The sequence below is a fragment of the Punctularia strigosozonata genome, assembly GCF_000264995.1.
Source record: "Punctularia strigosozonata HHB-11173 SS5 unplaced genomic scaffold PUNSTscaffold_22, whole genome shotgun sequence".
NCBI lineage: Eukaryota > Fungi > Basidiomycota > Agaricomycetes > Corticiales > Punctulariaceae > Punctularia > Punctularia strigosozonata.
The window spans coordinates 313,317-324,392 of NW_006767454.1; the positions used below are offsets into that span (position 1 = coordinate 313,317).

General features: G+C 52.5%; 2 protein-coding genes across 2 annotated transcripts; one reads left to right on the top strand and one right to left on the bottom strand.

Annotated features, from left to right (window-relative positions):
- Positions 1 to 366: 366 nt before the first annotated feature.
- Positions 367 to 5,307, bottom strand: PUNSTDRAFT_139317 (uncharacterized protein; the record flags this gene model as incomplete). The annotated part of the gene is made up of 16 exons (XM_007389015.1): positions 367 to 521; positions 592 to 756; positions 805 to 997; positions 1,054 to 1,425; positions 1,480 to 2,046; positions 2,088 to 2,359; positions 2,412 to 2,608; positions 2,658 to 2,824; positions 2,877 to 3,085; positions 3,141 to 3,909; positions 3,963 to 4,123; positions 4,181 to 4,283; positions 4,341 to 4,967; positions 5,024 to 5,074; positions 5,134 to 5,190; positions 5,257 to 5,307. The coding sequence occupies 16 exons, from the start codon at positions 5,305 to 5,307 to the stop codon at positions 367 to 369; spliced, it is 4,116 nt and encodes a 1,371-aa protein (XP_007389077.1).
- Positions 5,308 to 10,351: 5,044 nt separating this feature from the next.
- Positions 10,352 to 10,986, top strand: PUNSTDRAFT_139319 (uncharacterized protein; the record flags this gene model as incomplete). Its single annotated transcript, XM_007389016.1, has 4 exons — positions 10,352 to 10,441; positions 10,487 to 10,558; positions 10,613 to 10,715; positions 10,766 to 10,986. The coding sequence occupies 4 exons, from the start codon at positions 10,352 to 10,354 to the stop codon at positions 10,984 to 10,986; spliced, it is 486 nt and encodes a 161-aa protein (XP_007389078.1).
- Between the last annotated feature and the right edge of the window lie 90 nt (positions 10,987 to 11,076).

Sequence of the window (11,076 nt, forward strand, 5' to 3'; positions counted from 1 at the left end):
CTTGCCGTAAATTCGCGGAAGGCAAACGCCCTTGAATAGGCATTCGGAAGCCGTTCGCCGTCGGCTCCAACGAGGATGATTGACCGAGCTCGTTGACAGTGCGTGTCGGCACATGCGTAGATCCGGCCCCAAGGTAAGATGACTGACCATGTGTCCCATGAGCGTGAAGGACATCGTGTTGGGGGGGATGGTATGGGTGAAGGTGTACATTCGAAGCTACGGAACCTGCGGACCGGTGCGCTGCTATGGTTGCGGGCTTGCCAGGAAGCTGGGGATTATAAACGCCCTCCGAGAGTCGAAGTGGTGGTTGAGAATGAAATGGGGGAGACCGATGGTTACCTGCGGTCGATACCGGTGAAGGGCGATTCATCGGGGCGGCATGATTTCGAGGCGCACGAGGTTGATTGACCAGGGAATGTTGGGAATCATCTGGGACCGATTGATGAACGCGGCGATCGAGAGGCGGCGGTAGTCCGGCGTTCCACATGTGCTGAGCGGGTGCGTGATACAGCGGGGGTTGGCTATCATTCGGATATGGAATAGGATATCGAAATGGTGGGTATAGTGCAGGCATGCCATAGTACATGGCACGAGGGTCGTTCGCCGGCCACGATCGGTTCTGATTGTTCATAGATTGCAAGATGACCTGGGGCGGATACTGGGGTACAACGCAATCGCCACCATGATCGCCGTTCTGGTCCAGTAGACGCATCGGAGATCCACACTCCAAACTCGCGCTGGCTTCCGTGGATGCTTCTGTACTCTATGTGAGTGAATGGAATTGGGACGCTTGTAATCACTCACCCGAGACCTCGGCAATCGCTTGCAGGGAATCCGTCGCCGTGGGGCCTGCGTGAGTTTGAGCAAACGGGTATTCTTGATGTTGATATTGCATGTCGAAGTTCCAGCTATCAGGATAGCCTTGAGCAACGTTGTCAGCGCGCCCATACGCGGCATAGTGCTGGTCGTCAGAGAAATCGCCCGCGTCTGGACCATTCTGAGAGAACATCAGATCAAGAATAAGTCGGTGTAAGCATTGGCCCAGTTACATACCGGCATCGGGATTAAATTGGGCATCCCCGCAACATCGCCACCAGCATTGGGGCGAATGTAGATGTCGTTACCTGCGCCGGATTCAGCTCCGTTCCCCTCGTCTTCCTCGCTTTCGATGTTACCGTTGTCGCCCTCCTCGTCCTCGCTCTTGTCCTCGCTGTCCTCATCAGTGCTGTTCTCGTCCTCGTCACTGCTTTCCTCATCCTCGTCACTGCTCTCCTCGCCCTCGTCCTCGTTTTCGTCCTCATCGTTGCGGATGCCATGCCGATCTACCCTAGTCTCCACCTCGACGCGGGGTAGATATTGCTGCGAAGTGATAGTGTCGTTTGAACGACCATCGCCATCGCTTTGCGTCTGAATGTCGATATGGTTCTATATCGAATAGATCAGCGCGTGCATGATACTTGACAAGTATGAGTCACGTACCCCTAGCACGGTAGGCAAGTGGCCGTAGTAGGGCAGTGCCGTAGCAACGCCGGATGGTGGCACGCGTCCGGGAATGTCGGTTCCAGGAGCGCCGATGTGCTCATCGTCGCTGGTCTCGACGTAGGGCATATTTTTCATCTTCATCCGCCCTTTGAGGAGTGGGTTATCAAAGTGATGAGTCGTGGCAATCGTGCCCAACACATGCCCTCTGCGTGCGCTCTTCGATGAAGACGCGGACGGTTTTGCGGAGCGGCCGTCATTGCGTGCTGGCACTGGCCGAGACGACGGCCCGGCCTCAGCAGGCTCTAAAGGTTCCGTACGCTCCGTCGTCGACTCGGGCGTACGTTTCGTCTTCTTGGCAGAAGCTTTCCGACCTTTTCCAGGACAAGTCAAACCCGCCTCCTCTGCGGCAACGGCTTCAAGATATGCCTGCGTAACCCCGGCGCGATACAGGACGATCTGCAGACCATATGCCGTGTTGATAATGTCCAGGCCGCCCGTGTTCTTCATGTCTTTCGGAACGAAAGCAAGAAGAATGGGTATCCCCACACGTGCGCGCCATGGTTTCTGTTGTTCAGCTGGAAGGTGGGTGAGATGCCAGTGTTTACGAACGCGATTGAATACTTGCCTGTTGACCATTTCTCGATGGCCAGCGCCGCGTTCCCGGAGTTATAGTTCGCAACAAGATCCGCGATTGCGTCGCCATTCTTTCGAAATTTGAAGGCGACAGTTTCTTTCTGGACCTTCGTCTTCTTGTCGAGGAGTTTCATGATGGTCATGGTCGCCTTCGGGCTCCAGTTGTATATGGTGAGGTTGTTCAAGACGCAGAGCTCCAAGATCGTACCCCACTTGAACTTTTTGACTGGCTTCCTCACATGCTCTAGCAATGATATGAGGCGCGTCGCTTAAAGCGAAGAGCCAGAGCAACTTACTATTGTACAGCGTTATCATGATATGTCGCAGCTCCTTGTCACTACCATCGCGCTTATCGTCTTTGACCTCTGACGTGCCGGGTCCAATATTCAGCGAAAGATTGCCGTCCGGAGAATCCATCGTGCTCATGGGTATGAGCCCCTTCAGTTGCTCGTCAGTGACGGCAGGGGTGCCATCTGGATTCTGCTCTAGGATCCTGATAGTACGTGAGCAGATAGTTGATTTGGTAACGAAGTCATACATACGACACGAGCGAGCGGCACTCCAACATGTACTTGTGCAAATTCGTTGAGAAGTTATCCTTCATCCGCGGCCAGACAGGGGAGCCCCCTGTCATAATATAGTCGCCGCGGGTCGTGTCCATGATGATGCCAATGACATGAAGTCCGGCTTGCGAGTGCCAATGTTCGGACTGATTCACAGTAAGTACAAGGCGACAAATGCATCATATCTGCATTTCTCACCATAGCACTGATCTGACGAGCAGCGAGAGTAACCAACTTGCCAGTCTTCCCCTTCTTGATGAGTGAGCACACATACTCGCCCCGGATTGCGCGCCACCAATCGTAGCAGTCTTGCATCACCGCCTTCTTCTCCTTCCAGGTTTTGCAGCCCGCGAGACGTTGGTGATAAGCCTGCCTTGTACGCCGTGCAAACGTGTCCGAGTCCTCCGCTGTATGTTGTTGGTCATCAAGCGATAACATGTTTACGGGAGTAGGCACGCTTACCTTCTACCGACCCATCTAAGGTAGCTTTGATCTGCGGATGATGTACGGCATACCACGCTTGCCATACTTGCCAACGGTTCTCCGCCCGCGACATGATGAGCGGCGGCCGACCAATCCATCTCGCGACAACATCTAACGATCTCCCCGTCTCCGCCGCCAGTTCTCGTTTAAATGCATCCGCATACGATAGGAAAGCCTTGAGCTTCTCTTTTGCCTTGGCGCTGATCCGTCCAGGGCGAGAACGTTGGGCGCCGTCACCACCGTCCCCGTCGACGATCTCGTTGTCATCTTCGGACTCAGAATCGCTTGCAATGTCAAGATCTTCCCAATCGTCATCATTCTCGACATCTGTACCAAGGACAGGCGCGGGGGGTGCATGATCATCGCTATGGCCAGTCCCGCTTGCCATAGCGGGAACATCCCCGTTGAAATCTGACGCGGCGAGCGGGACCGAGAGCGTGTCAACCCCGCCTGCCATAGCGGGGGTACTTCCGTTGAAATCTGATGCGGCGAGCGGGACCGAGGGCGTGTCATTCCCGCTTGCTATAGCGGGGGTACTTTCGTTGAAATGCGATGCGGCAAGCGGGACCAAGGGCGCGTCATTCCCGCCTGCAATAGCAGGGACATTTCCATCGAAATTTGGCGCGGCGAGCGGGATTGATGGCGTGCCATTCCCGCTTGCAATAACAGGGATATTTCTGTTGAAATCCGACATGGCGAGCGGGACCGAGGGTGCACGTGGAAGAGCTGAATCAGGGAAGGCGGCAATCTGCGCCGGTGTGTGCGTCAGTTATATAGTCTACATTTGAGACTGACACATACCTTGTGAGCATCATTTGCGTTTGACTCCGGCGGTGGAGTAGGTGTGGCAATTGGTAATGGGTCGAGAGATATAGCGGTCGGTAATGGATCCGGGAAGACAAAAGTCATATCGTTGGTAGGCTGTACATGTGGGTGCGTAGGTTCATTGGTGTCATGAAATGCTATAGAATATTGTGAGCCTGCTGTCACTGCATCTAGTAACATAAGGATATACTAACCCGTAGATTGAGTCGTGGCGAGGAACTCAGACTTCCAGGGCGCCATCGGGGGAAATCGCATCATGTTCCCGTATGCCGACGTTGAACCGGCAATGCCATTCATCTGGAAAGCATGAAGGTTCAATTCAGTCGTTACAAAGAACACAGGATAGAATCGTACATCACGTTGTACGGCAATCTCTGCCAAATTCAAGGTCGACAGGAACCTTCCCAACGGCTTTGTTGTATCCAAGGCCTGCCCGTGCAATGCAGAGAAGGGGGATGAGGTCGCTTGTCCAGCTCCAGATGACAAGTCGTCAGAAACACATGACGAGCGGTCGGGCCCGCCATGCTGTAGAGTGTCGGGTACGAGCGGACGCATCATGTATGGACCAGCCGGTGACGATAACATGTCAACAGTGTCATTGATTGGGAATAGCGATGACGTGTTGTCGGATGTTAATCCGTGTTGGGCGTGTATTGATGTAGCTCCCGCAGGCGCTATGGCACCATGCAGCGTCGTATGACCTGATGAAGCCGGCGCAGGTTGCTCGCCATTGGCGGCATGCAATGCCATTTCCGCGGATGCGTTGCTTGTCACCGGAGCATCCGACGGCGGTAGCGGACCGGCAATACGAACTTCAGCGCTAGTGTCACTCGGAAAGGGCGACAGAAGAGACGAGCTCGGCGATGCGACACCGAGCGATGGCCTTGTATTTTGAGCCGTTGGCTGCCCTACCGCCCCACTAGTTGTCCCAGCATCGTCCCCGGTGCCAGTATGTTCATGGGCGGTCTCAGCATGCGTATCCTGGAACAGATTTACTCAGAAACTAAGTTGGTTCGTTATGCAATAAAAGATCTCACCTTACGATTGCCCCCCTTCTTGCGACGAGAGACCGAGGATTTTTTCGGCTTCTGATAGTGGAAGGCCGGTATCAGTTTTGGACGAGTGCTATGAGCGCAATATGGATTACCTTAGGCACTGGAGTTTTCGTATTCGCCAGGACTGCGTCCAATCGTTCCGCTTGAGCCTGGGGAGAAGTGAGTATCCTCGTCGAGCTGTCCTCTCCCAAAGCTCTGGGCATTCAAACACTCACGGATTGGGCCGGTGTACCGGACGGTGGCGGCGAAGGGTCATTTGTGTTCATATTCTGCCTCTGCGGCAGAAGTCAGCAATCCATATGAGGAGGTACTATTCAACGCGCCTTTTTTTTCCCTGTATTTGCGCGTGGAAGAGATACAATTGTATCCCGAACGGACTGGCCAGCACCGTTGAGTCTCCTTGCAGGCAATAAGACTTAAGCAACGTACTTGTTTGCCAGAACGAGTCTCCGGCATTCGTGCAAGAAGGCAAATGCGACGGATATGAGCGTAAGTGCGAGAGTATGGTCCTAATGGGAGGGGGTGCGGGGGGACGAGTAGGAGCGCAAATACGGGGCGGGTTTGCTGACGGTCTGAGTCCCGGGTGCAATCGAAGGAAGCAGGAATGGCAATCGGATTCACCGTGGTGACAGACTTCGCATTCACGGATATTTGCGTCGATCGATCAGTAACATCTGGCACGGCATCAGGCATGAAGTAGGTGAGGCGGGGGCACGGTGAGCAGTGGTACGTACCGTGAGCAGTGTTGTCGGCAAGCGACACCAAATTCGACATGCTTAAAAGGAAGATCTAATGCTGCACCACTGATTGGCCACCGATGACGAGCCTGCATAGAAAATGGGGTTATGGCGGGTAGGTTGAGCATCAAAAGAGGATATGCCGTTGCTGGATTTGTTCTATGAAGTAAACGGTCATGATTTAGCCTCATTCGGACAGCAAACAAAATTTTGTTTGGGGGCAGCATCTTACCCTCGACATCGCTCGAGAGAACGCAACGAACCTTCAAACCGACAACCCACCCTGTCCTTCTCCACCACGACGCCGCAACATGTCAACCAGCACCTACGGATCGGGCGTTGGAGAAATTAGCGATGCGATGATATTCAACAACAAGCTCGCCACCGTAAGTTCAACGAACTCCTCAAGCGCAACGCCGACTGACGTGCGACCGCTGATAGACGCGAGTGTTCGCGGGTATGCTGTGTCGGGGAGATAAGAAAGAGAACCTGTGGGAATACAGTTCGTTGGTGATGCAGCACCTCTGCGGTTATCACTACGACAGAAAGATGTATGGAACGACACCTGTCGCTTACCTGAAGTGGATCTTTGTGCTTGGTAACTTGATGCTGGAGCCGCTTGACGCCCCGGTGAGCCGATATCATGCGAGCTTTGCTATTCGAACTAAGTTGCTTCACTAGGCGGTCACCCGCGAGTTCATACAAGCGTACCAGCGCTTCATACCTGGAAGGATCGACGAGAGCACGCCGGGTCCGGGCGTCATGAAGCCAAAAAGTATCTTTGTGGACCGCGAGAGTACGCTTTCGTGGCGTATGCCAGAGGTAGAGCATGACATTTCCGGGGCGCTTTGGCCGGCCACGGACGGAAACCCTTGGTTCCGATCCTGGCGAAATCGAGAGTCCGAGGTATGAGTCCCGATAATCTGTAATACTATATGTTTGGCTGAGTGAGCCTAGGCGCGTGAACTTCTGGCTCATACCTTGCAAGCCGATAGTTTGGAGGAGTTCGTGGAAAATAGTGTCCTTGACTACCATATGACGAACTTCCACCGTTTGCGACGGACCTGCGGAGTGAACGGCCACCAGTACCTCCAACACGTGATGGGCTTGGCTTTCCTGTTCTCCGACCAGTACGACAAGAAGGCAACAAAGGTAAGAAACCGTCGCCAAACATTACACCAATCACTCACAAAGCGCCCGATATCACAGGCTATCGAATCGGGATTTCAGAACTTGTTTTATAGATGGAGCGGGACCTGGGTACCCGCAAACGAAAAACTGGTCCCTGTGATTGCCGACAATTTCAACCCCATCCCCATCACATTCGAGATGATTTGGGATAGGGATGGCAATGGCGAGGGCGAGCGACACAAGGGGATACGACGTTACATACCAAATCCGGGAGAGATTCTCCTCGCGTTCTTTGCGGCACATGAAATATACGAGAACGACGATTCGGAGGAGGAGGGCTCGGGATCGGGGACGGAGACGGAGACCTCGTAGATACTCTGTAGAAATTTGTCGCATCGCCTATTCTTGTTACCACATGCCTACAACGTCAATCGAGTTAAATCCGTGATTCAAAAACTCGGGGCCAACCGTATATTGTCGATTACAGAAATCCGTTCGCGCGCAATGCAAATGCCGGAACGTAGTACTTAACCTTGCATTTCCACAATGCTTGATCCACGCTGCAGGTACATATTTTGCGGCCTATCGACTAACATGTACAGGAGACCCGTTGTTCATCACGGTTAGCAAGAATATCGGTAGTATCTTGTAACTGGTAATGTTTGATGATGCGATGTCGAACATGGCACCGGCGTGGCATCGAGCTAGACTATGCGTAGATGCACGCAGATATTTGCTCTGCTTTATGCTTCGAGTCCTTAATTTGTATACATGCACATCAGAGTCGGTATGCCACGCCGACCCAGTCACAACCGCGAGAGCATGGGGTAATCCCAAGTGAAGTTGAAGGAGCGTCTTGTATACCAAAGTGTCAGAGATGAGATATGTAGTGCCAAGCTCATTACTGCGTCTAATGTGACGCTCACGCTGATCAGATATGCTGAGACTAGATCAAAGAGGATATGCAAGTTCAAACTCAAGACCTGGTGGGTTATACAGATTGATTAGATGGTTACATTAAATTTGAGCTCAATCTGCATGTGAGCTACCGGGGTACCCGACGCTTTCCAGTTTAGATTGTGGCAGAAAGGTATCATTGCTAACGAACTCATTCCTCAACACGCGCCTTGAGCGAATCTTATCTGACACGGTCAAAGAGATGTCGTAGACATGAACAACTGAAAGTCAAGACCTCCAAACTGCTATAGGCAACCCCTGCGTGGTGAATATTCAAAGGGCTACGACGGTCCTCGTCGATTGTCAGCCCTATGAGATGATGCGTGTCAGATGTGCATGCGTTCGACTAGCATGTTCCGCTAGCGTCTTGCGTCTTGAAAATTAAGAACATTAAACGAATGATCATCGCCTAATGTATATCTTCTATTTCATGAACTGATCTCACCGCTCTTCCATCGTTCTTGAAGTCCAGCGTAGCCTGCACATGTATAGCATGTCATTCTCAGTCAGAATGTCTATACAAATTACAACATGGAGTAACAACACCTGTCCGCGCTTACTGTGGTCCATGTCAGATCTGGGTTTGTCGTGCAGGTAATGTTTCACCAGCAGGGAAGCATTGCGCAAACGGTCGGTATCCACAACTGCATGACCGTGAATCATGTCGTCATTGTTACATTCCTCCGAGAAACTGCTCCTCGTCGTCCTTCTTGTTGATCAGGCACGCCTGGTGATGATCTCATGGCCCAGCTCGGCCGTGAGCTCGCGATCAGGTCCTTGCGGCCAAACGCGAAGCGCAACATTCCAGGGTTCCCGTTAGAGAGCGGAGATCTCGGAGGGTCAGTGTTCTCGGCTAAACTGTTACTGCTTGCAGCTCATCGCCGTGCAATGTAGCGATATACGGCCGTCGCGGAAAGGCCAACGTTTCCATCTCCATTTTACACCCAAAAGGACGAGTCGAGCCTGTACATGAGGTGCGAGGAACTACCGTTACGGACTTGACTGTTCAAAATGTCGAATACGTCCCTCAGCATAGTCCGTATCAGATCAATATGTACCTCATCATATTATCGTCAAACCCAAGAACCCGATGACTGGCGCAGAATATCCAATGGGCCGTTCATCGTCAGAAGATTGGCCTTCGAAACGGAAACACGCCCACAGTTGAATTTGGCCAAGCTCCGTCGGTTTGAATAACAGCCAGTACACGGCCGCATCGAGACCAAAAAGCGGCGCCGGTTGGCATGATCAGGAGCTAATTTCGATACAACTTTGGCGTCGACGATAAGCCAGACGCTTTGGGATGTACCGGGTAAAGTAGATCAGAACCGCTTGGGACAAGATAAAACCAAGTCAGGATAATCTCCGGGTCAATGACCGAAGACGCCGCAGTGCGTTTTCTTGGTGCCGTAAAACGGCGAAGGCGTTAACAGAAGCGACAATACATCTGCAAAGAAGCTGTCATGGCTGAACATGAACGTCGGGGACATACCGAGCAAAGAATCGAAAAGAGAGCTCACCGCGGCGTAGAAGATAGGCCGTGGAGTGTTCTTACTGCTCCACGACAGTAGGATAACAAACGAGAGTGCTGAAGGTGCTGTTGTTGGAAGATGCTGCCTGTATAAACGACTTCAGCTTTGCTTCACCATGCTCAGCGAAGAAATCGCGCAGGATTAGCGTTACCGATAAACCCAAAATATTGGGACATACCACGTAGAGAGATCAGCACAATTTGAAACTAGACACGGCCTGGATGGGAAGATTCCCAGGTCAATGACCGCCGAGATCGCCGCAGTTTGTGTGCTTGACGTCGCAAGACGGTGACGGCATTGACAAAATCGACAGCACTTTGATAAAGAAGATGCCATAGGAGAACATGAACGTTGGGGACGTACCGAGCGTAGTTCCAAAACAAGAGGTGTTACCACCGCTTAAGAAATAAGGACATGAAGATTTGGCAGCTCCGCCCCCTGCGGGATAGACGCCTAGACCTCTGCAGCCATATTCATTTGGGACGGCACCGATACCGGGGTTTTGCTGCCCCCCGTCCTACTGATTAATGGATTGGCGCAGAATCCAGGTACCAGAAATCATCGCTGGGCAGATTGTCAGAGACGCACTGCTAACGGTAGTCGATAAGCTTTGGATTCTAAGGCGCAATTACCCGAGAAAGTACGTCCCTGATGTTCTAGAAAGGCCAACGTACGAGATAACATGGGACGTCCCCGACATTGGTACCTCAAGGCATGCGTGGTACGTACCAAAGTGCGATTCGAATTAACTTCGCAACCGCAGCCTATAATGTCACACCATGTGGTCTGCGGTCAAATCCGGTATATATATGTGCTCTGATTCTACCTTGGAGACCCCAGCATTCTGCACCATTCGTTGCCAGCCCGTCAACCCCCAGCTATCTCCCTCGTCGCACTCGCTCCCTCTCTCGCGCTCGACTTCAATGATTACTTCGTCTCGACCTTCACGCACGATGTGGCGTGGCACTGCCCCTCGCATCAATGCGGCGCGGTTCTCGCAGTATCTCAACCGCTCGGTTCGTGTGCCAGGGCAGGTCTTAGGTGTATGTTGTCGTTCTACACATGGTCTTAAACTCACTGTCTCATAGGTTCATGGCCCAGATGGGATGATCATACTAGAAACCGTCGACAAGCAATGCATCGAAGTTGCTGCACCGGACGTAAGTTCCGTTTTCATCTCAAAAGGCGGTTTCTAACGTGCATCCCGATTGTAGGATATAGGGCTGGACCAGGCAATGCATGTTGAGATAACGGGCAGAGTGGTGGACAGCGTGACGTTAGAGTGCTGGTGGTTCGAGCGCTTTGAGTCACCGTTGGGTCAGTAATACCCACGTCTTGCGCACACATCCGTCTCACAGCGTTCACAGACATTCGGGTCTTGAAATTGGCTATCGACTTGGTCCACAACTGCTTGTTCGTTGGGCCCCTATGGGGTATAAAGTTCGATTTGCCCGAGCACGCTGCCGCCCCGCATATGCCCCTGCTAGACGAGACCATCTACGAGGACTTCAAGTCCGGGGAGTTGGTGCGGCCGTTCACGTCACTAATCCCCCTTCCCCGCCTTCAAGAATTACGCGGCGAGACTTAGCGGGAAGGAATGCTCCGCTCAGGTCTCATACTCGCTACGACAGTCTGATAATGCACGTACGTCTTTTATTGGGACGATATCATAGAACCA